General features: G+C 44.9%; 1 protein-coding gene across 1 annotated transcript; it reads right to left on the bottom strand.

Annotated features, from left to right (window-relative positions):
- Positions 1-26,080, bottom strand: TTLL6 (tubulin tyrosine ligase like 6). The gene is made up of 13 exons (XM_036999171.2): positions 25,282-26,080; positions 24,249-24,367; positions 23,974-24,104; positions 22,649-22,805; positions 21,753-21,896; positions 21,072-21,157; positions 15,780-16,005; positions 14,340-14,515; positions 12,202-12,390; positions 11,104-11,278; positions 9,947-10,219; positions 714-1,080; positions 1-272 (listed from the first exon to the last, which is right to left on the bottom strand). Exons 2-13 carry the CDS (start codon positions 24,267-24,269, stop codon positions 1-3), a joined length of 2,217 nt encoding a protein of 738 aa, XP_036855066.2. The 5' UTR covers positions 24,270-24,367; positions 25,282-26,080.

Here is a 26,080-nt window from a genome sequence, read left to right as displayed (position 1 = left end):
CTACCTAGTTCCTCTCATATCCTTTTGGCCAGAAATCAGGCAGGGACTGTATGCTTCCTGATCCTGTATACGCAGGTCTCTCAGAGCACCTGCAGGACTTCTGCCGGGCCTCCGATCCAGTCGGGCTGGTGTGGCAACCACCAGCAGATCTTTCAGAGAAACATTCTGGCTGGAAGAATTCTGCAAGAGGAGAAGGGGGGACACATCCAGCTGCCTCTTCTCCCCAGAGCTTCGGGTGCGGAAGTAGCACTCCCGGGGCAGGGAGGGGTTTTCTGGAAAGGCAAATCCATTGGCATCATCAGTTTGTCCTGTTGGGCTCCGCACAAATTCCTGGCTAAGGCCACCTCCCACTAGGGTCCCCTGGCCAAAAACTGGCTGAAGGTCCTGACTCAGAATCAGTCATTGTTCCTTTCCTCCAAATAGCTTATCTTCCCTGATTTTCATACTTAATGCCCCTCAACTGGCACAGACTCAGCTGAATGGGCCTCATCTGAGTGAGAATGAGCACATGTTAAAGAGGACTTAGAAAAAGCATTCTATTTTTATCTTCTTGTCTTCCCAGTAAGACTGGACATTCCTTAAGGACATGAATGGTGTCTTCACTATTAGACTGGGGGCTCCCTGAAGGCAGGGGCTTTACCTCCCTTCCCCCAGACCAGGCACTACTCCATCTCCTAAGCTCTTGGCACGTCCCTGCACGTGCCGGCACTCACGTGACTGGTTACTCAGCACCAGCTTTGGGTGGCAAGAGACCGGGAACAAGAGCTTCTTCCTCAGTTGAACCTTGGTGAGTAGCTCCGACATCAGATGCTGCTTTTTCACATCATTCTTCAGCAAAGCCCAGCTTGGGCCCAGGCTCCCAAAGAAGCCCTGCGGTTTTGTTGGCAGAGAAAGTTTTGACATTTTCTCCTGGATGAGATGCTGAGGGATCTGCTGCTGTTTGCATTTAGAGGGCACCATGCTGTCTATCTCCGGGGTTCTACATTCACAGCTGGTTGTCACGGTCATGCTTGACAGAGCCTCAGGGGAGTCTGAGACCTGGGTGGTGGATTCTGAGGTAGTTTCTACTGAGGAGAAGGGCTAGAAGAGAAAACAGTCCAAAATGAGATTGCGGAAAGCAAAGGGTTCCTTCTGATGCCATTCTTGATTTAAACAAAGCTATTAAGAGCTGGGTTCAGTAGCAGCAAGAAAGAGTAGATTAAATAGTTTCCTGACCAGGAATTGGTTACACACTAGAGCAGAAGATGGTGGGAATATTCACCGAGCTTCCCTGGGAGATCTTTAAACATGAGAGAGATTTTAAACACTAGAGACTGGCAATCAGAGAGAGAGGTATTATTTCAGTTATTAGATTAGCAACAATAGAAAGCTGTTAGTAGGATATGGGGATACAAGGACTCTCATGCACTGCTAATGAGAATGTAGAATGGCACAGCCATCCTGTGAACCATCTAGAAGTAAAATTACAAATACCCTTTGAACCAACAATTCTGCTCCTAGATAAACATGTGGAATAAGTTATTAAATAGCCCCATAAAAAAAGGTAATGTAGACCAATGTTCCCAGAAACATTATTCACAATAGCCAAAGGGTGGACACAACCCAAATGCCCATGGACAGATGCATGTATAAACAAAATGTCACACACACATGCAATGGAATGCTAGTCAGCCTTAAAATGGAATGAAACTCTGATATATACTACAACATGAATGAAGTTTGAAAATGTTATGCTAAATGAAATAAGCCAGATACAAAAGTACAAATACTGTATGATTCTACTAATATGACGTACCTAGAGTAGTCACAGGGAGAAAATAAAACTGGGAGCAATGAAATAAGGCAGAAAAATATTTGAAGAAATAGTGATCATGAACTTCTCAAATTAGGCAAAAGATATCTATTTACAAAACAAAATAAGCTTAAGACTCCTAAATAGGATAAATACAAATAAAACTACAGTCAGACACATTATAGTTAAATTGCTGAAATCCACAGATAAAGAGCCAGAGAAAAATGGCATATGTCATACAGGGGACAATGTTATAAATACAGTTGACTTTTCATTAAAAAAGAAAAAGACCAGGATAATGGAACCTTTTTAAAGTGCCACAAGAAAAAAAATTTCAAGCCAGAATTTCTAGATCCAACAAGAATGTCCTTCAAAATGAAAGCTAAATAAAGACACCTCAGATAAACAAAAACAGAAGATTCATCACCAGCAAGTAGATATGCACTACAATAAACACTCAAGGCAGTTTTTCAGGCTAAAGTGAAATGACAACAGACAACAGATAGATGGATAGATAAATAAATAGATAGATAACTATAGATATATATTGTTATATGTATATATTAACATAAATATAATTTGAAAATGTATCTCCTCTCTTAATTCTTTTAAATACTATGACTGTTTAAAGCAAAATTTATAACACTGTATTGTTTATGGGATTTATGATGTATGTTATAGAAAAAAGGGATTAACTTTCCTATGTTTAAAATTAAGTGCATTACCTCTAAGCAGATTCTGACAAGCTGAAGATGCATATTGTAATCCCTAGAACAACTACTAAAAAAAAAAAAAAGCAAAACATTAATAACATTAATGGAATAAGTGCTCCAATTAAAGGGCAGAGGTTGTCACACTGGATAAGAAAACAAAATATATTTACGTATGTCTATTAGAGATTTAAATATAATGAGAAAAATAGGTTGAAAGCAAAAAGATTTAGTAAAAAAGATATACCATGCAAACACTAATCATAACCAGCTGGAGTGGTCATTATAATTACTATCAAACAGATTCTAACACAAGCAATATTATCTGTCTGAAAGAGGATTTTTCCATTTCTTGATTAACAAAAGGGTCAATATATCAAAAAGGCAAAATAATTATAAATGTGTACCTAATAAAAAAACTTCAAAATACATGAGACAAAATATGACAGAACAAAAGGTAAAGTAAATATGCAATTGTTAAGATTTTAACATCCCTCTCTCAGTAATTGATGTAAAAAGTAGACACTAAATCAGTCTGGATATGGAAAATCTGAACAACACTATCCATCACAATGATCTAATTGACACATAGAACACTATACTCAACAACTGCAGGATATACATAGAGCATTCACCAAGATAAATCATTTGCTGAGCCATAAAATAAGTTGATAAGTTTTAAAACACTGAAATTTTACAAAGCATTTATACTAACCACAAAGGAATTAAATACTAAACTAATCAAATATCTTAAAAAACCCTAAATACTTACAAATTAAAGGATATACTACTAGATAACTCATGAAGAAAAATGAAATCACAAAGAACTTAGAAAATACTTCAAACTGCATGGTAATAAAACTGCAACGTATTAAAAGTGTGGTATGCAGAAAAACTAGTGTTTATGGGGAAATTTATAGTGCTAAACTTACATTAGAAAGGAAGAAAGGCTTAAAATAAATAACTTTCCACTTTAACAAGTTAGAAAAAGGTGATCAGATTAAACTTAAAGCTAATAGAAGGAAATAATAAAGATAACACTGGAAATCAGTGATATAGAAAATAAACCATAGAGAAAATTACAAAGCATACAGTTGGTTCTTTAATGAATAAAATTGATAAAGCCATAGTAAGAACAAGATAAAGAGGAAACACAAATTACTGTTATCAGTCATAAAAGAGGGGATATCAGCATGGATTGTGCAGACATCAAAAGGATAATACAACTTAAAACAACTAGAAGGGACAGTAGTTTGGTTCTGGCTCTAGGTAAGATGGCTTAAGCATATTGCATCCTGTCTCATCCCAATGACTGTATCTATAAAACCTGCACAAAATGCATGCATAGAGTAGCTATTTAACAGTTCTGAAAAGTAAACAGTAGCAGGCAGGTGGAGGAAGATGAGAATCCAAAGTACCAGCAAGTCAGTGGTGAGTTTAGTTTCTCCTCCAGTACCCCCTGACCTGGACTTAAGGCAACCTAAAATTCAGAAGTGGGTTCTGGGAAGTAAAATGAGAGAGCTCCAGGAGAAGCCCTATGGTTTTGCCTCAAATATCTTCTTTTCTTTCTTTTCTCCACTCTGAGTCCCATCTCCATGAAGTCCTGAGGTGGTGGCCCCAATGGTAGCGACAGAGCTACCAGCAGGACCTGAGGAACCTAAAGATCTGAGGGAGGAGAACCGTCCTCTCCAAGTGAAGAAGCCATGGTCCCAAGGGGGTAGAGTGACTCCCTAATATTTTTTTCTCTCTGTGACCTCCTGCCAGAGGGAGGCTCTGTTCATTAGCAAACTGAATTCAGCAATCTGTAAAAAGATTAATATATGATGGCTAAGTAGAGTCTATTTCAGGAATGCAAGCTGGTTCAATATTAAAAAAAAAAAAGGTCAATATGATCCACCAAATAACAGTTTAAAGTAGAAAAACAATATGATATTATCAATCGATACCAAAAATGCACTTGACAAAATTCAATATCCGTTCATGATTTAAAACAACTCTCAGCAAGCTAGAATATAAGTGAACTTCTTCAACTTGATGAAAGACATCTATAAAACCCCTAAGACTAACATCATACTTAATGGTAAAAGGCTGAAGGTTTGCCCTTTAAGATTGGAAAAGGGCAAGGATGTCTACTCTCTCCACTCCTATTCAACATTGTACTAGAAATACTAGACAGTGCAATAAGCCAAGAAAAAAATGAAAGGCATAGATTAGAAAGAAGCAAACTGTATTTCTCGAAGAAGACAATTGTTTATGACAAAAATTCAAAAGAATCAACAACAACAAAAAATACTAATGTATAAGCACCAAAGCAATTCAATAAGAAGAAGGAAAGTCTTTTCAATAAATAGTGTTGGAACTAGTTATACATAATGGGAAAACAAGCCCTGGTTCTCATCACCTAGCATACTTAGAAATTAATTTGAAAGGGCCAAGGGCCATAGACCTATACACAAAGCTTAAGCCATAAAGCTTTTAGAAAAAACCTAGGAGAATATCTCTGTGACATGGAAGTGCATGAAAGTTCTTATGACACAGAAAGCAACATTTTTTCACTCATCAAAAAACACTATAAAGAAAAAGAATAGGCTTTTCCAGAATATATAAAGAATTACTGCAACTCAAAAGTTTATTATATTAATAAAGATAATTAAAATAAAATTTAAAAAGATTATTATATTAAAAAATAATCCTATTTTTTAAAAGGGATGGAGACAAACCTTGAACAAACTCTACACAAAGTATATGATCAATCAGCAGTTGACAAATTGCTCAACAATCAATCATCAGGGAATTACAAATTAATACCACAATATGAAATCACAACTTAACTATTAGGGAAGCTAAAATTTAAAAGACAGATAGGACCAAATGATGACACAGATGGAGCAACTAGACCTCTCATTCATTGTTGGCTGAAAGGTACAATGATACAATCATTTTAAATAAAGACTTTGGAGTTTCTTATAAAGTTATACATAGATCTACCTTTTGACCTAGCTGTCTTTCTCCTAGATAGTTATCCAAGAGAAATTAAAAAGTATGTCCGCAAAAAAAAAAAGAATTTGAACATGAATGTTCATAGGAACTTTAATCACAATAGCAATAAAATTTAAAAAAACTGGAACAACCCAAATGTTCATCAACAGGAAAATGATAAACTGTAGTATTTTTGCACAATGGAATACAATTTAGCAACAAAGAAGAAAAAACTATTAATATACTCAACAACATGAATGAATCTCACAGATACAATACTGAGCTAAAGAAACCAGACACAAAATAATAAATACTATATTATTCCATTTACATAAAATTCTAGAATTGTTATAACATTTTTCTGTGTTGATGGATAATAACTGCACTAGAGGGAGTGAGACTTTAATAATATGGGTAACTGTTGAAACACCGTGCTGTACATTTGAAACCAATATGAGATTGTATATCAACAACACTTCAGTAAAAAACAAATTCTAGAATTGGCCAAACTAATAGAAGGTAAAAAAAGTCAGCTAAGATAGGGATGCCTTGGGGAAGGATGCAAGGGAATAGGGGTGGGGTGGGGGTGGGGCCGGGGGAATAGTCTGGGAAAGGATTGAGGAAACTTTGGGGATATATAAGAAAGTTCTTGAATTCCACAAGTTCTTTTGGGTTCCTAGACCCAATTCCAATGTGTGTGGGGGGGGAGGGGGTCTTCCCACACCGGACACCAAGCAATTCTCAAACACCAGCAGCACGTCTGTGAACTCAATTCAATTCTGACACTATCTGTCCAGAGAGAGCACCAGATTCCCCAGGTTAAGGGCTCCATCCTCAAGACTGCCCTCCACTCCCAATTCCAGAAACAAGTCACAAAGCCCAGACTGTTACCTGTGCTTCTGACCAACTGGCTACAGATCAGAGGTTCCAACCACCTCCCCCTTCAGTTCCATTAATTTGCTTGAGCGGCTCACAGAACTCAGGAAAACACTTAATGTTTACCAGATTAAAAAAGGACACTGTAAAGAACAAAGCAAAACTGAAGGAACAAAACAGCAGCAGACTCACAGAACCCAAGAATGGACTAACAGTTACCAAAGGGAAAGGGATTGGGGAGGATGAGAGGGAAAGGAGGGCAAAGAGGGAAAGGGGGACATCATGATTAGCACATATTATGTAGGGGGGTGGGGACATGGGGAAGGCAGTATAACACAGAGAAGACAAGTAGTGATTCTGTAGCATCTTACTACGCTGATGGACAGTGACTGTAATGGGGTATGTGGGGGGAGACTTGATAATAGGGGAGTCTAGTAACCATAATGTTGTTCATGTAACTGTACATTAATGATAGCAAAATAAAAATAAATAAATAAGGACACTGTAAAGGACACAAGTTTAACAGCAAGGTCTCAAATAAAGGAGCTTCTATCCTTGTGGTGCTTGAGGCCTGGCTCGGTGGCACACAGAAGCATTCTGGTTCCCCAAGCATGAAAATCTCTCCCACAGAGAAGCAGGATGCAAAAACGGAGATAGGCTCTTCTACTGGGTGTTTGTGAGGGCTTCACTGCATAGTCATGATTGACTAAGTCATTGGTTATTGGCTGGTTCAACCTCCAGACCTTGCCCTTGGGTGGGGTCCAAAAATCTCTCATTAACGTGATGAGACACCCTTTTCACCTTTGAGGCCCTTAAGTGTTTTCAGGAGTTGTGGGTGAAGACCAACTATACCTGGCCAAATATGTATTCCTTATAACTCAGTATACCACAGTTCTATATTGCGATAAGGGTATGGGTTACACAGGTGTATTTATCTGTCAGAATTGTACAGTTAAAATTTGATCATTTCAAGGCATATAAATTTAATCTTAGAAAAAAAAGAAAAAAAAGAGGCTCAACAAGAAAAAAAATAGGACACAAAATGAGGCAAATAACCCAATCACATTAATAAATTTTAAATGTAAGCATTTAAAAAATCCCTACTTTGCAAGAAAACATACTAAAACAGGAGAGTGGGAAATGAGCATAGGGATAAAAGGGAAAAGTAAATAAATAGAACAGGTAAAGGCCTTGAATGAACCAAATATGATACAATATCCTGAACCAAGGATTTGATTAAATCAATCATCTACACATGAAATTTAAAACAAGAAAAAGATAATAAAAGGTTGCTTTATTTAAAAAAAAAATCTCTTTAGAGTTAAGTACTACTGCTTTAGCTCTTAGATTAATGAGAAAAGAACAAAGGCAGTCTTAGAAAGTGGCCATAATATTAAAATAGCTGCTGCTCACTGAGTCCTGTGCGTACACCACCACTCTAATGGATCCTTTCATTTAACCCTCACAGTAATCCACTGATAGGAACTATTATTAAAACTCAATTTTTTAATACATTTTTTAAAATATGGGGAGCCTTGAGGTATAGGGAATAGAGTGACTAGATGGAACTCGTATATATAAAATAAAAGGAGATTCTAGGGTCCAAACAGAGGCAGCTAGATCCCCAGAGCATATTGTTTACTCAATTTTTTTTATTGTGGTAAAAAATCACATAACATAAAATGTACCATCTTACCTGTTTTTAAGTGTACAATACAATAATGTTAACTATACACACATTGTTGTGCAACAGATCTCTAGAACCTTTTTAACTTTCAAAATTGAAACTCTATATGCATTAAACAACTCCCTTACTTCCCTGCCCACAATCCCTGGCAACTACCATTTCAGTTTCTAAGAATGTGATGACTCTAGATACCTCATATAAGTGGAATTATGCAGTATTTGTCCTTTTGTGACTGGCTTATTTCACTTTGGACAATGTCTTTTTAAGTCCTTTGCCCATTTTTAAGTTGCTTTTTTTTTTGTTGAGTCATAAGTATTCTTTATACATTATGGATACTAACCTCTTATCAGATATATGGTTTGCAGATATTTTCTCCCATTCTACTGTTTATGTTTTCATTCTGTTTATTCTTTAAGTTTAATGTAATTCCACTTATCTATTTTTGCTTTGTTGCCCATGCTTTTGGTATCCTAGCTAAGAAATCATTGCCAAATCCTATGTCATGAAGCCCCAAAGCATACTCTCATAAAGGGGTTTATCCAAGCATGGGTTGCAAACCTATTAGTGGGTCATGAAACTAACTGAGTAGATTAGAACTAGTATTTTTAAAAGAATAGAATAGAATAGCACAGAACAGAAAATATCATGAGTCACCATAAGGACTATAGCTAAGTATTGTTCCAGCAACTTTCTTCCAGTTGTGGGTGTATGTGATGGACTATGAAATAAGATGGATTTCTACTGTGGACTATAGTTAGAAATTTTAAAAACTGTGCTATTCCATACTGCACTTGGACCAAGCAAAGGCCCAACAGTGCTGAAGATTGTCCAGTGGCTACAGTAGAGTCATCACCTAGTCCTTGGTGGGCCTGACTGTGATGAACACAAAAGAACCGGCTGGAACCTCAAGTGACACATTCATGTGGCAACTTCATTTCTGCAGAAACCGAGAATCAGCGATCACATTAAATTACTATTTTTTATGTGAATTTTATTGGTGCAGTTTGTTTTGGTCTGGTTTTGTAGTCGCATAGAACCATAAGAACGAAGATTTTATATCTGGTTTTATGCTTGCATATATTTACAAAAATAACTTAAGTCTACAATGGGGATCTTAATGTTTTCTTTCCTTCAAGAGGTCTCCATACATCAAAGGATTGTGAGAAATGCTGTTTAGGGAATATACTGGGTTCTATAGTGTCCCCTTAAAATTTGTGCAAACCCACAACCTCAGAATGTGACCCGGTTTGGAAATAGGGTCTTTGCAGATTTAATTAGTCGAGTTAAAATGAAGCCATTCTGAATTAGGGTGAGCCCTAAATCCAATGACTGGTGGTGTCCTAAGAAGAAGGTCATGTGAAGCTAGCTACACCAAGGAGAAGCCCAAGGAGGAAGGCCATGGGATGACAGAGGCAGAGACTGGAGTTAGGCTGCTACAGGCCAAGGAACACCAAGGATTGCTGGAAACCACCAGAATCTAGCAAGAAGCTAGGAAGGAGTCTCCCTCAAGAGCCTTCCTATGGAGCATCGCCCTGCCAACACTGTTTTCAGACTTCTGGTCTCCAGAACTGTGACAGAATAAATGTGTGTTTGAAGCCACCTAGTCTGTGGCAGTTTGTTACGGCAGCCCTAGCAAATGAGTACAACAGGTGGTGACCTGCCTAAAAAGGAGGGATACATACGATGGCCTTTCTAAAAGCCCTAGAAGTACAGGTCTGTTCTCCCAACAGGTAGGCTGTTTCACAACTTGGGCTTCACAAGGGGCAAAGTGAGGCACAGGAAGGCTAAGTGGCTTACTCAAAGAGCCATAGTAAGTCAGAGACAAAGAAATGACCAGAAAGCAAGGCTCCCACCAACACCCGCTGAGTTCAGCCCTCTAGGAGGGGAGACTGCTCTACTCACCACAGTGCCAGTGAGCACGTTCACTGCACAGGCAGATTTGGCTTCCTGAATTCTGGAGACGGGTTTACTGAGCTCCAGCCCAGGGCAGCTGAGAAGGCTTGCATTCCTCAGGTCAGGTACAGAGCTGCAATACCTCATAGATGCAGGCTCCGGAGGTGCAGAGCCACCCTCCTTCTGAGGGGGCTCCTGGTCAAGGCTGCTGTTTGTCTCAGTTGTCTTTGCGTCTCTGACACTCAAGAGCAAGTCAGGTATGCAGGACACTAATGTCAATGGCTGGAGGTACAGAGAAGGAGGAAACCAAACACACAGCCCCTGGGAACCCAGCTCTGCACGCCCGCAGGTTCATCTGCACCCAAGAGTAGGTGCAAAGGAGGTGAGGAGGAGAAGGAAAACAATAGTAGTCTAAGGCTCTTAACCTGGGGTTCAGGGACTCCTAAGAGCTCATGGATGGTTTCTTGGGGGCAGTTTTAAAATTATATCTTTCTATATGTTTTGGTAAGAGAGTCCATAACTTTTATCAGATTCTGAAAGAGTCTATGACCCTAACAAAGTTATTAAAAACAAAAACCTGCTCTAATCCCGTCCTTTCAGGTAAGTCTTTGAGAAAAAGAAGGTAGACGAGAACGTCAACTGAATCTTTCCACGAGTCAGAAGAGGGAGCTGGGCAGAGAAGGGGGAATCCGAAGACTCAGATCATAGGACAACTGGACAGCTGGCCCGCAGCCTGGGGACTGGTCTGCCCTCTGGGCAGAGAGCAGGCTGGAAGCACCCAGCTGTGGTCAGACGTATTCATCCGCACAGTGTAAGGGGAGGTCCCTGGCCTGCTGCAGGGAGCACTCCAACCCAAACTGGAGCTGGGGACCATGAGTACATGAGGTTGTGGAGCCCACTTCCCATGTGGGGATCGTGCTCAGCCTCCCGGCTGCTTTTACTCCTACTGAAGGAGGCAAGAAGGAGACCAGTGAGAGTCATCTGCCTGGGTGGAGGGATCCTCTGCAGGACGCCGGCTCCCCTGCCTGTGGCCCGGCCCTCTATGCAGCCCCACGCCTTCAGTATGTCTGGGCTCTACATAGCAGTCTCCTGGGCACCCCCCCGTGGCCCGGCCCCAGCCGGGGAAGGGTGCTGGGCACGTGTGCCCCCCTCCCATCTGGGTTTACTTGTTTGGAGGCATGGGTGGTGTCGGCTTTGTCTTTGTGCCGTTGTTTCTGTTGCAGGCTGTTTCTCTTGCCTCTTGCTTGCTCGCCTGCCGATTCCCCCTGCATCTCTACCTTCTTCTCTTTTGTTCGGAAGCGTTTTTTCTCCTGTTTTCGTCTCAGCTCCTGAATCAGCTGCCTACCCATTGAGAAGCAGTGAGTGTCATGTAGGTTAGGGACAGGCTGTTGATGTGGGCATTCTCCGTGAGGGGCAGACAAGACTGGGCAGAGGAAAAGCACTCCACATTTCCTCCCCAGCGTGACCAGTCAGCACAAATGATTCAAGGTCACAGAGCGGGAGGAAGAGAATGCAGTTCCTCCAACCATGCCCTTCTTAGTCTGGGGAACAGCCCCCGAGGAGAGATGCACAATAAGGGGGCTATACCCCATGCCACCACACCTCTCTCTCCCCACCTACCAGCAGGCCAAATGCCATAGAAGGTGGGTGCTAGGAATTGGGTCTGGTTAGGAGGCCAGAGTCAGAGGCTGTCATCTTGGACCACTTCATAGTCTGGGCCTCTCTGGCCAATGATGTAATAGAAATCGCACAGCCATGGGAGTCAGGAGACTGGGGATCTAGACCCTGTTTTGCTATCATCAGCTTGTGGTCCCTTCTCTGCTTTGAATTCCCCTTTCATAATGGTGTGTGAGGATTGGACTGGAGGTAATGACCCCCTTCCAGTTCTTAGATTTTATATCTGCATGAATCCAGGAGGCAGCTCTGAGGGGCTGGGAATTCTAGAGTGGGGTGGGGATGCCTCTCATGGGTGAGTTTCTATAAACAGTGACACGTCTATGTAAGAACACCCCACACTAAGGAATATTACAATTCCTGGTTCTTGGGAGACTAAAGCAGATGTTCCTCTGACAACTTCCAGGAGAGACTGAAGCTCTCTGCCTGGATGGAGGCATCCTCTAAAGGACGCCAGGCTCCCCCTCCTGTGACCCAGCCCTCTACGCAGCCCCACGCCTTCACCATTCCGGGGCAGTCAGCCAGTGACTGGTCAAGCACAATCCCCCCACCTCAGCACCCCACCCACCTCACTGTGGCAGCCTTCCTACCGGGCATGCACCTCCCGAGCCCTGGAGGTAATGGTATTCTGGAAGAGGGAGTTGTTGTCCTGGAAAAACGTCTCATATTTCTCTGAATTCAGACTGGGATAAATCAGGCGGAAGCCTCCACAGTTTTCCTTCTCATACTTCTCCGTTTTCTCTAATCGCACAGCCTGGAAACCCTTGACCTCCTCAATCCTGTTGAGACGCAGAATAACAGGGCTTCAGTTAGATTTTCTTGGGACAAAGCCTGCAAGGGACATGGCCAAGCTGAATGTAGTCCAGGGCCAGAAGGAGGCCTCGCACACAACAGCGGTCGATCAGTATTTACTAAACACTGATCTACTGAACTTGTGACTGTTTTCCTGAAAGGAGATTCTAGCCCTCTCAGCAGTCTAGGCTCTGAGAGCTGGTCAGAACAGTCTTTCTGACAGCTCACCTCACACAAAGAACTCCATTTCCCTCTTGGTTTAGTTCTGAGGAGGCAGACTGTCGCCACCTCCCCATCCACAGCCCTTATTGCCCTTCTCTGGAGAATGGCAGCTTGTGTTTTGCTAAATTTGAGGGCTTCTTGGATGAGTTTTTATGAGCTGCAATGATCTCATTCTTCCTCACAGCCCCCAGGGGAGGTGGAGGTCAGGGAGGAATGATAAGCCCCCTTTACAGCAGAGAATCAAGAGCCACTGAGCTATCCAGGGCCAAGATGTGATGAGGAGACTGATTGAGAGGAGGCCCTGGCTGCTCTTAGCTGACGCTGCCTCCTTCCCACGGAGCCCGGAGGAAGCTGGTGGTATAGGCAAGGCCCTCTAGAATCCCAGGCAGCACACTCACCGGGCTCTGGGTCCACCCCTGCCCCTTCCCTGCAAGGTGACCTCGTGCAGGTCAGCTCCCCTTCCAGAGTTCTGGCCTCTGCACCCAAACAGGAGCATGCTACCTACCTTCCCACCACCCCTCTCACAGGGAAGACTGCACACGTGAGAGTGCTCTGAGAAGCACAGAGCCACCCAAACATAGATAACATTGCCAAAGCAGCAAAGGCATCTCTTTGATGAGGTTCAGTCTTCTGACACTAGAATCCCTCCGCAGAAGGAAGGCCCCTGTTGAAAGGCCAGTACTGCCCGGCAGGGAGCAGGGGACCTTAGCTCCGGCCAACTCAGTAGTGTGGAAAAGGACAGACAAATCTTTCTTCTTGCAAAAACAAAAGAGTGGTTTTACTTTTTGTGCTGGTTAATCTCTGAATCCTTATGTAATAAGAAAGAGCACATCTGTTATATATAGTTCTATCTATAACTTAATCTCTCATTTTTAGGAGCAAAGAAATATCCACGGTACAACTGTTCAAGCTGCCACATTCTGCAAATATAAACTAATTTTCCATATAGAAGTATCACGAATTAGAACTGACTCCCCTCCCCACCAGCTCCAGGCAAGAGCCTTATTTGTTCATTAATTACTTTTAAAATGGAGCTTTAACTGACATATAACATTGTATTAGTTTCAGGTATATAACATAATGATTCAATATTGGTATATATTGCAAAATGGTTACCACGGTAGGTCCAGTTAATATCCATAATCAGACATGGTTTCAAACTTTCTTTTCTTATGATGAGAACTTTAGAGCTACTCTTTTAGCAACTTTCAAATACGCAATATAGCATTATTAACTATAGTTGCCATGTTGTACATTATGCCCCCTTGACTTGTTTATTTTATAATTGGAAGTTTGTACTTCTTGACCCATTTCACCCATTGTGTGTACTCCCCCACCAAGAAAGATGATAATTAGATTATTATACATATACAAACTGTTAATTATTATTTAAAATGATGATATGCCTAGATTCATATAACTACAGGTTAGATTATTTTAATAAGTAATTAGATTACTTTAATAATCTCTAACCCAAATTACAGTGCCAGGCACTCTGTTAAGCCTTTTATATACAGTCTCTCGTTTAATTCCCCAACAACCTTATGTATCACTAGCTCCATTTCACAGAAGAACACTGAGCCTCAGAGAAGTGACATAAAGGCTGCAGAGCCTGAGGCTGTCAAGCCAGAACTTGGACAAGGCAGGCCAGTCTTATGGGGAGCCAGGAAGTCCAATAGAATGGGGTCCCCAGGATGTGGAGTCACTACTATACCTGGTCTCCCGAGAATGACATTGCTGCAGGAATCGCCCCCGTTGTCTCTCCTCCTCCAAGACTTTCTTTTTGTCACAGCTTCCCAGGTTGATCAGCACCAAGGTGTCATACAGCAGACTGTCTTTCACCTCTTTATCCAACCAGGAGTCAGTGGAGAAGCTCGGGGAATGGTTGACCTGTGAGAGCAGGGTAGCAACTGGGGGCTGGCCTGTCTAAACTGAAAGCAGAAGTGGCCCCAAATGCCAGCTCCAGGGAGCTCCCTAAGCTCACCTGGGACTCTGGCCACCAAGGTGAGTGGAATGGAGAGAGACAGAGGGTCTGCCCTGGAGCTGCAGTGGGGGAAGAAGGAAGTGGGGCCCCTCTAGTTTAACTGGCCCTTATTTCAGTCCTCCTCTTGAGAAGTGCCAGGGGTGCTTGTCCGGATTCCTCTCCACCTGGCCGGCATGTGTGCTCTCACATACCCTGTGCATCCCACAGACAGATGGAAGGGGGCAGTCCAAGGGCTAGGCTGGGAGGAGGCAGGGAGTAGAAAGGAGAGATGCATCCAGGATCCTAGCTGAGATTAAGGGAGACAGGTGGGAGGAGGGAGAGGACTCATTCCTGCTCACACAAAAGTCCACGTTCAGAGGTATTATGTGGCATTTGAAGATGTCTAGCAGTTTCTGAAGGCTCGTGCCTGGCAGCTAATTCTGCTCTTTGTGGAAGAGCTCCAAACAGCCATATTGTCCTTACCCATACCTGGGCCAAGACTGGGAACGGAGGAAAAGCAAGGCCCCAGGAATCTGATCCATAATTCTGGTTTTCCGCTCCAAAAACTGACTGTCAGCTGGAACTAGCATCTCTGACTTGCACCTCATTCTCCCACCACCCCCTTGTGATGCATATCTAATTGCCACCTAAGAGGGGTGCTGAGCACAAGTCTAATCTGGCAGACAGACCCTCACATTCAGAAGCTTCTCTTCCTCCTCCCACCACCCCATGGTCTAGGGAGACGGGAAACTCACTTAGTGGCTCCCAACCCACTCTGGTGGCCACAGATACCAGGTGGCTGTCTGTTGGTACTTGGAACTGAGGGGTCTAGCCCCTGAGAGCTCAGCCTGGCAGCTCCCGTCTGATCTTGAGCACCATCAACCCAGCTTCGATGAAGAACACCCCCTTTCTGGGAGATAATTCTTTTACAAAAGGCAGAGCTGTCATTAGAATCACTCTGTGCCTGAGATCAGGGTTTTTAAGTCTGGGTAGACCTCAAGGTGCCAGGAATTCTCTAATTCCCAGCCGTCCAGCCCCCTCTGGTGGCCACTTCTCAGCTAAGGCAGAAGCCCCAGGAAGCAAGCACTAGGGGAGGAAGTGGCGTGGGAGACTGAGCTGGGAGGGCAAAGGGGTGAGGATAAAGGTAACAATCACAGGGACTCTCTGCGCCCCTCACCCCGGCCTCCCTACCTCCAACAGCCAGGGCTTGAGTCTGTGGTCCAACAAGATGTCAAAGCCCAGAATTTCAAAGCAGGCACTGTTGAGTGTGTGGTTGGGGAAGCAGGTGTGGTAGTTATGCTTGATGATGGGCTGGGCCGACATGATTGTCTTGATAATGACATCCTCCATATCTCTCCATATCTGCTCCACGTTGTAGCCGTGGCTCTCCATGTACGTGTTGAAGGTGGAGAGCTTCCTGGAAGAGAACCACAGGCCATGAGGCATGACAGCCCGTGTCTGGTCATCTAAGGCCACAGCATGCTAGAAACCAGAAACTTCTAAAAAAGTCCAGGCCCCAGAGCCAGGGGGCATGGACACCGAGAGCCAGGTGAAGCCAGGTCTGTGTCAGCTCAGGAGGGGCCTTCAGGAGCCACAGGGTCATGCCCCACAGGCCTGGAGTGGGCACAGATATAATGACATGAGAGGCTTGGCCTGGGAACTTTCACTGTGACACAGAAAACACCCATGGGCTGGGGAAGCAACTGGGTATCCTGTGTGGAAAGCTTAATGAGTGGATAAAAAATAAAAAAACCAACACCTTACATCATGGATTTGATTGGCAATGGTTTCTGAGCCTTTGATGTCCATTAGAAGCACTTAGGGAGGCTTTTAAGAACATTGATATCCCACCTCAGCCATCTAAAGGGATTCTGGGGACACTAAAGACACAAACATTTATTTTAGGGATGCCCACAGGGAAAAGACAGCCCCACCGCATTTCCACAGCCAAGGTTATTACCAACTTTCCTGGGCAGATGGGACAGCCCTGATTTTCAGTCACAGGCAAACCAAGATGGCAGATATCAAACCCTATCACAGACCTCAGAGGATGACTACCCCACGTGGAGAGGTTCATGAGGAAACATCCGAGAGCATCTCCAGTCAGCTCTGAACTGGGCAGAACCGAGAGGATGAATCTGATGGGCCCAAGAGGAAATGATGGGGACAGACACGCACTCCCTTCACGTGTGCACATGTGTGCACAGAGAGCCAAAGTGGGAAGTGGAAATATGGGAGGAGAAGAGGCAAGAGCGTGAAAAGCAAAGAAGAAAGTGAGAAGACAAGAGACTTGGCTCACCCAAGGGGATCAAAGAGCTCAGTGGACCTCAATGAAGCCAAAAAGGAAGAAGCAGGGTCAGCCAGCCAACGCATATTTGCTAAGGGCCTGCTGTGCGTGCAAACCTTGTGCAATGAGAAGGTCCCAAGAAAGCACCACCTCTGTCACGGGAAGCCTAAGAACCATATATGGACAGCACATATGAAACAAGGATGCACTATATAGAGACAGATAAACAAAGGCCACTCAATATAGGCGTCCACATCCTCTACTTGTCACGGTCAGGGAATGGAGTGTTGCACATAAATGAATTTTCCAGATTGATTAAAGCCAACACTTTATTTAATTTGCCTAATTGGAAAATAAAATTTCCCAAAACAGATTATACACTTGCCTGCCTTCTTATAACAGACGTTATGAATCGTAGTCTCTTCTGCATGACTCAGGCCCCTCATGCTGAATATACATTACAGTGCAGTCTCATAACACCCAGTGGTTAGTCAATACGCCTGGACACACCAGCTCATGCTGGGCACGCTGAACGATGAAGAGGTCTTTGCCCCAGAAGCCTGCCAGGTTTCCAGTTTTTCTGTCTTCTCCTTCACTGCTCCTACTGATAGGTAGCCTAGTGGCGGATTTACAGCTGGTCTCAAGCTGGGGAGGGAGGAATTTGGGGCAACTGAGGCAGGCAGCATGAGAAGCAGATTGTCTCAAAAGATGAGGAAGAAGAGGAAAGGTGAAAGGAAAAGGGAGAGAGAGAAGGTACAAAGGATTCTGCTCAGCAACGTGGAACCACCCAGAAGGCCAGGGCACCATTCTAACCCTAGGGAGCATAAGGACACTAGACAAACATGCACACCAAGCAAAGAGCAGTCATGGCCTTTGGCTGATGATGACTGCAGGGGAGATGGGAGGCTAGAGATAGAAAGGTTACTGTGGGTTGTTACATGCAGACTCTACTGGGGTGTCCTTAGAGGTGGAACCCAGCCCCTCACCTGAGAAGATGGGTTTTGCCTACATTGCAGTGGTTTCATGCCTGGACCAGAACCTAGAACCAGGTCAGAGGAGGCAACATGGAAACTCAGTGAGACAGAAGGGCCTTCCCATGTTTTTGGTTGCAGCTGAGCAAAGAGAGGTGGGAATGAGTCATGCCTGTATTATCAAATGTGGGCAAAAAGTGTCCTGGTAGAAGAGCATGCTGCGAATAGCATAGGCTGCTTGGCCTAGTGGTTAAGGGCATGGGATTGGGAGTTTTAATTCCAGCTCTATCACTTGCTGCCTGTGCGACCTTGAGCAGGTTGATACTTAACCTTTTTACACCTGTTTCCTAATAAGCAAAATCGGGATGATAATAATGATGCCCTACTTCATAGTGTTGTGAGGATTAAATGGATTGAAGTATGTAAATTTCTTAGAGCCAGGCCTGGCATACAGCAAGCGCTAACAAATAAAATGTTGACTATTTGTGTAATATTATGTAATAATAGTGGAAAGTGGAGTCTGGTCAAATTATAGCAGGCTGAGCAGATGAGTTTGAACTTGATACTCTAGGAGGCATACTGGTTGCCTGACAGTGGATGTAATGAGTACAGTAGTCTCCTTATGTCCACAGGGGACATGTCCCATGACCTCCAGAGGATCGGGACAGTACCAAGCTCTCTATATACTATGCTTTTTCCTATACATATACACCTACAATAGTTTAATTTATACATTAGGCACAGTAAGAGATTTAACAACAATAACTATATAAATGTTATATAGTGAGTATAACAATTATAACAAATATACCTTAATAAAAGTTATATAGATTTGACCTCTTCTCTCATATTGTCTTATTGTGCTGCCCTCCCCCTTCTTTTGATGATGTGAGATGATAAAATGGCCAGGTGATGAGAGGAGGTGAGGGGAATGACGCGGGCATTATAACACAGAATGTTAGGCTGCGTATGTCAGAAGGAGGAGGATCCTCTGCCATGGGTAAGTGACACTGTGGATAAGAGGAGCTACTGTATGAGAATGTATGACACCACAGCCTCTGCCTACATACGGGTTATTTTTTTGAAGCCCATTTATTGTACCATCTCAGTAGAGCCTTCCAGCATACCTGTGAGGCTGGCCAGCCAGTATTCATATTTTATTATGTCATTCTACAGATGAGAAAATGGAGGCAAAGAGAGGTTAAGCAGAGGTGCCCAGAGCTAGAGGGAAGAGCAAGGGGCCAGTGTAGCCAGGGTCTGAGGCTGAAGCGAGGTCTGGGCGTGGTGGGAAGGAAGGGACACAGGGACATTTGAAGGAGAAACCTTCAGGATTCAATGACTCACTGGAAAAGGAAACATCCAAGATGACACTGAACTCTCTAATCCTGCAGATCGGAAGGGAGCAATGGGGCATTCGCGCCGGGCCAGCTGGAATGCTGGAGTGGGAGCGAGGAGAGAGAATGCATCCATGCTGGGAAATAGTGAGCAGGAGCAACACGGAGACAGCCGGGCACAGCAGAAGAGAGACGGGCCTGGAGCTCAGGGAGAGAGGCTGAGCCAAGCGAGGGCAGGGTGGAGGCCAGGGGAGCAGAGAGGGTGACAGAGAGGAAGAGCAGAGGGGCGAGGCCAGACCTGGGGTGAGAGAGAGGTGAGGAGAAGGGAGAGGAAGGATGGAGGGGCACACAGAGCTGCAGAACTTCTCCACCCTCTCACCTTAGTCCTGGCACCCAGAAGACCCCAGAACACCCCCTCCATCATGGCCTGAGGGCTCACAGCCTGCTGGCGGGGTGTCAGTCTTCATGAGAGGAGGGACAGGAAGGCTCTCCGATTACATGCCCTCAAACTGAAGAAAAAGAGCAGCAGCCATGAGTGCTGCCCATGCTGCTGTCACAGGTCACCTGAGTTCCACAGTGGCCCTGTCAGGTGAGCAGGGCATGCAAGGACAGGGCAGGACGCCCCACTGCCCTCATTTTACAGACCAAGAAGTGGAGGCTGGGAGACATGAAGGGACTTGCATGAGCTTACTCAGCGGGTGAGAGTCTGAGCCAGGACTGGAAGCCAGGCCTCGCTGAGCACCAGTGCCCAGTGCACACTAGCCAGGGGTCCAGGGGACCTGCAGCTGGGTGGGGAGAAAACAAAGCAGGGGAGCTTCAGGCAAGACGGGGGGCTGGTGCCCTCTGGAAAAGGGCAATGTCCCCTTCAAGCAGGCTTAACCTAGTGATTTTCCTCTGATGGTCTGAATTCAAACAGATTGCCTGTTTATCAGTCCTTTAAAGCCTAGTGCAGGGAAAAAGCATACATCCTGGAATGAGACAGACCTACCTTCCTGTCCTGCTCTAGTATTTATGGCTATGTGACCTTGGGCAACTTACTCAACCTCTCAGAGACTTGGTTTCCTCCTCTGTAAAGTGGAAGTGGTGGAAGTGGCATCTAATTCATAGTTCTCCACCTACGACGAGTAGATTATAATGCCTCTGCCGCAGTGTTGTGAAAATTCAATGAAAAAAAACGCACAGAAAACACCCAGCATGCATCCCAACATACAGGAGGACTCTTCTTTCCCCTTCCCTTTTCTTACCTGGCCAGGTTCACATTTTTCAAACCCCTTTTTTCTTAAAATTCAAATGAGACAGGATCAGATGAGAACATGAATGTAAAGGCTGTTTGGGAAGATACTCAAGCATTCCTGTCATTTTTTTGCCTTCTGGGAAATCTTAAACCAGCTAGCCACATGTCATGTACACCAAGCATCATGACATATCATTTGAGAATCTCTGTTGGAGCAACACCCCAGGGAGCCACAGGCCAAGAAACAACTGGCTGGCATGTTCTCCCGTGGCAGACAAGTAATCAATAACTATCTGGGGGTTTGCAAATGTCAGAATAGCCAGCTATAGTAAGAGTATGTTTTTTTTTTTTTTTTTTTTTTTTTTGTGTGTGTGTGTGTGTGTGTCTGTGTGTGTGTGTCTTGCTGGGGAACCGGCTCATGTTTATCTCTCCTTCCACTCTTACAGGGTTTACGATGTGGCCTTCTTTTAATGATTAACAGACAGAGGGCAGAGACTAAGGAGTCTGTTCTGGGTTTAGAGGCAAAGAAATACTTTCTGAGACCATGTGACCCAAAGATGGGAACTCTGATGGGGACTGATGGGGCTTTGGGTTGATCCCCAGAGCGCGGCACTGAGACTGGTAGGGAAAGAAAAGAGAAGTAAGCTGCTTCCTTACCTCTTGCTGCCAGAGTGAGCATCTCGAAGGAAGTTGGAACTGTGCTTATTAATGGAGTAATTAGTCAGGTGCATGCAGATATCATCCTGGGGAAAGACACACAGTCTGTGGGGGCAGGAGGAAGGGCTTCCCCCTTCCTCTCTGTGCCATCCCCTGGCCCTGGGCTTAAAGAGATGGGAAAGACAGGGCAACTCCCAGGGCTTACTTAAACTGGCAAAACAGAGGAAGTACATAGGAGCATCCTACAGCCTGAAGCATGAGAAACTCCAACTCCTCCTGAGATGTGGGGTGCCCTGCCTAAGGGGGGCCAGAGGGTGGGGTGGGGGAGAAGCGGGGTCTCGCCCATGGCCTCCTGTCCTTGAGCACCACAGAACTGTGGCCCTGGCTTCGTATGCAGGCAGACCTGACCACAAGTCCTTGCCTCATCTCTTTCTTGTTTTGTAATGTCAGACAATTCCCTTATGTTCTCTAGGTTTTCATCTCCTCATCAGCAAAATGGAGATGAAAATCCCTATTTCCGAGGGCTCCTGGGAGGGTAAATGAACGAACATATGCAATCTGGCACCTAGCAAGCATTCAACATGTGCCAGCCATATCCACAATGTCTAGGGAATGTGGATTTAACTAGGATGTTTTATTACCAAGGGAGGAAGGGGGAGGTGGCGTGTCCCCTGAGCTCACCAGGTTGTCTGTGCAAGGGTGGGAGTAAGAGGTGGTGGCAAAACGGGCCAGTCCTTCATTGTATGCAAAAATCCTGAGGGGGTCACAGGATGTCATCAGCACATAAATCCGCAGGTCAAACTTGAACCCATCAATGATGAAAGGCTGGGAGGAGAGGAGTCACACAAGCATCAGAGGAGAAATTCAAATTTGGAGCTCGTTGGCACCCCATCTTGTTTTTGTGGAGTCAGCACAAACACTGCCTGATGTTACAGACTGCGGGCTTGGCCAGTGTTGGGGAAAGGGACAAGGGGACTTGGGCTCTGTAGCCCACCATATGACCTCGTGGAAGTCACTAAACCACAATGTGCTTCCGTTTCAAATGGCACAAGTAACCACCTCTAAGAGATGCTGTGATGAAGTACATGCTGTGACCATGCAGGACTATGTTACTGTTGCAGTTCTGCAAGATTCACCCTGTAGTGCTGACCTGCAATGCTGGCCCATCCTTCCCCCTCCATGCACACTTCCACAGGGCTCCCTCCCTGCAGCAGACTCTACTGCATGTCATGGAGTAAAGCTGGTTACCATTATCCCTCCAGGACCACTCTCCTCCCCCAAACGGTGGGACCTCCATAGACCAAAGGTGCTCTCTTAGCTGTCATGTTGGAATCAAGGGGCCAGCCTGATAGGGCCAGACTAACGGACAAGGGTATAGGGTTGAGGGACGCTCTGGCCTAGCACATGTCATGTTCCTGTCAGAAGGTTTGGTCTGACAGTCCAAGCCAAGCCAGAAGACTGGACTCAGCTTCTCCCCCTACGCCCCAGCCTCCATTCCCTCATTTCCCATTAGTCCAGTGAAGCTAGAGCCTGACGTTGCCGTGGGCAATAACTAACTAATCACAATGAGGAAGTACCTTGGAAATATAGAGCTGACAGATCATATCCTCCCCTGGTTTGATTTCTTTCACCGTCCGGGTGATGAATATACCTCTCCCTTGGCAGCCCGAATCCGGTTTACAAATGTACGTCTTATTTTTTCTTAATCTGCTGTAGTTCTGCAGATCTCCCCAGCTATCAGACCACGAGGGAGGGAGCAAGATACACCTTTAGCTGGGGAGCAGGGAAAAGGAAGGCCAGCTCTTCATAAAAAAAAAAAAAGGTATCCAATGTGACAACCCGGAGATCTGGAGCTCAGAATCTGGCTCAAGCCCTCACAAGTGACATCTCCCCACTCTGGGCTCGGCTTGTGCGCTGGACGGCCTCCACTCCAGCTAGAGTATCAGAGGGCAGATACTCTCTGAATACACTTTGAAGAAAGCATATTCAGAAGAAAGAAAGACACTGATCTAACGCATTATAAATCTCAGTCTTGCTCTACTTGTTTTGCATTTTAACCGCAGAGAGCCCTGTGACCACTGGAGAAATCACTTAACTGCAGTGTTCTGCAGTGGCCGTGAAATCTGGAGGCACCTGTTGACCTGATACCAAACATGTCTCCTTTTAAGTTCCTGCTAAGCCCTGAAATTTGTTCCAAACAAGCTAGAAAAGTCTGGGAACCTTGGAGCTCCTGGCTTGGGAAAGAACTCGGTGGAGAAGGGGGTGGGATTCCTCTGAGGCTCTTGCCATGTGAGTATGATTCTGACGGCAATGCCTCTCTGCTCCTCCCTGTACCTGATCTCAAACATGAGAGTGTACTGAAGCCATGCTCATGTTGTCTTGTATTTCTCCTATTTCTTGGTGATGTGGTCCAGAGTGTCCTGGACACCAGGAATGGGTGTCCAGTTTCAAGATGGATAAAGGGAGACCAGAGACGGGGAAAGGCTGACCACCATCACAGTACTGCCACAGGACAGAGGTCAGGCTCCCCTCCCTCCTCCAAACCTGGGTGCTAACCATTACTGCTCTCCCCCCCATGTGCTCATGGTCCTTAAAAATTCAGAAACTTCACAGTTAAAAAGTTGGAACAAATCCAAAGTCAACAGATTTCAGGGTCAGAACAAAATCTTACCCCAACTGTAGGCACAGGCTCTAAGGCACTCAGCCCCTAAATGTCATCTAATTTTATAGGTAGAGGTTTGCGTTTTCTCACCCTTGGGCAACCCTTTACCCCTTCTCTTTCTGATCAGGAGAGATGCATGGGAGATCCTACGGGAAGGGAAAATAGCACCCAGGGAACCAGTGGCAAGAAGGAAAGGTACATCGGGTGGGGAGTGGAGAAGGGAGCGTGGTAGGCACTCACTCAGCAGGAAGACACCAAGTCCTAGGGAAAAAGTGGAAATCTTTAGGGAACATCTTCAACATGCGGCCCATATTCCTGGCCAGCAAGTCCTTGCGACAGATTTCACTCATCCCAGGGAAGTGATTGATTTTCTGCAAAGGAAGCCAGAATTCAGGAACAATGAGGGACTTGGGAGTACCCAGGAGTGTCCTCCAAGGGGATCTCTTTTTAGGAGTCCCTCGGGGGACACTCCTAAAAGTGGGGGCCTCCCTGAGGACCAGCTCTGCCCCAGATACCTGGTAGCTCTTCATTTCCATCACCCGCTCCAGTGACACTGAGTAGTCAGTCCAGAAGAGAGTCCAGTCTTCATTTTCCCCTCCTTCTCGAAGCCCATACAGTTGGGCGGCCCTCCGCACTGCCATGGAATTGGAGGACACACCTGTTAGCCCAGGAAGAGGGGAAGGAGCGTGGGGTTGGGGGGGTTGTGCTCCCAGGTGCTCTCAGACCACACACTGAGGCAAGACACCTCAGCTCCTTGGGACTGGAAGCCATCTTGCCCTGTCTGGAGACACCATGGTTGAGAAGGGACATGGAGAATACCAAGGAATACAGCCTATGCCCAGTGAGCCCTACAGAGGGATGAATGTTTTCCCTGCCTTCCCCTTGCCAGGAAGTTGGCCTCTGGTGTTCCTCCAAACACTAAGCACAGAATGTTCAGGGAATATCAACTAATCTTTAACATCAGCCAGAGTCAAGCATAATTAGTAAGGCAAATTGACAAAAAAAATTATATAATACATTTCAAAACCACACACATGCTGCCACAGCTTTGTTCCCCTGTCCCTGCTGGTATTAGCAGCTGGGAGCTGACTCAAATGCCTTCAAGGGCCTGGAAAGGAAGGAGTGGCTGCAGTGACCAGGGGAGTCAGAACCAGCCTAAAGCATTCAAATTCGGAACAAAAACACTGCCACCACTGTGCTCTGTGGTACAAAGTAGGTCCACAGGTCATCTTCAACCTACAGACTGCCAGTCTGTAACTGCTGCTCTAAAGAGGAGTGACAGCTGCCTTCTCTACAATCAGATCCCCAAATTACCATATACAAGAACTAAAGACAGTTGAAGTATATACACCATTGTGCTCAACACCCTTATTTTCTTGGAATGAGATTCCCAACTTCCTCAAATAATTAATTGAGCTGGGACAAGCCAAGAACAGGAATTGGAGATGTCCCTTTTCATCCTCAAGAATATACAAGCATGACCCTTCCCAAGCCTTTGGGGGAATCCAGTGGGTTCCCAGGGTGGATTCCTTGAATGCAGATGCTCACCACTCTCATATCGGCAGCTGGATAGATTGATCACCAATCATCTGGAAAACAGAAAAAGGAAACCAGCAAGACAGAGACAGACAACGTTTGTCCGAACAAGTGACTGCACCCAGAAACGTCCTGCCCTGGGCAGAGCTGCATGAACTCTCACCTGCCACGCTAAGCCTAGTTTGACCATCCCCACTCCTGAGAACACCGAGCCAAAGTGGTGGAAACACGGGCTCAGAGCACTAGTACACTCCCTGGGAGCTAGAAATTCTGCATGCTGATTGTCAGCTAATTTTGCAGGCAGCTTCACATTAACATCACCACCTCCTCAATCGTTTCACTCCAATGGCCCACCAGGAAGAGGCAGTGCCTCTTTTGGTCCAAACACTTAATGGTCTCTCTCCTCTTGACCCACATAAGGGAAGCTTGAGAAAGTGGACAAGCTTTCAGACACCAATCAATTTGAGGAATGATTCATTTTCCCCCGGACAAGGCATGACAAAATATTAAATACAACCTGAGGGCAGAAGTCACAGTCAGATCCTAAAAAGTCAGCATTAGTTCTGTTATATTTAAAGCATGCTAAGTTCCCAGGACAATCTGTACTTTCTTACAACAAGGAAATTGTCTCTCCCCACACAATTAAAAAAAAAAAGGCATTCTAAACACAAATAGAATGAAGATTAGGACAAGGTGTGGTTTCAGATCATGCACACTATTATTTGGTTCTATAAAACTTAATAAAAGTGGATTCTTTTTATATGAACCAAGACACCTGTGATTTTGACAATCTGAGCAGTTTCTCCTTTAC

Source organism: Manis javanica, chromosome 4 (assembly GCF_040802235.1).
Source record: "Manis javanica isolate MJ-LG chromosome 4, MJ_LKY, whole genome shotgun sequence".
NCBI lineage: Eukaryota > Metazoa > Chordata > Mammalia > Pholidota > Manidae > Manis > Manis javanica.
This window is presented reverse-complemented; position numbering and strand designations above follow the sequence as displayed.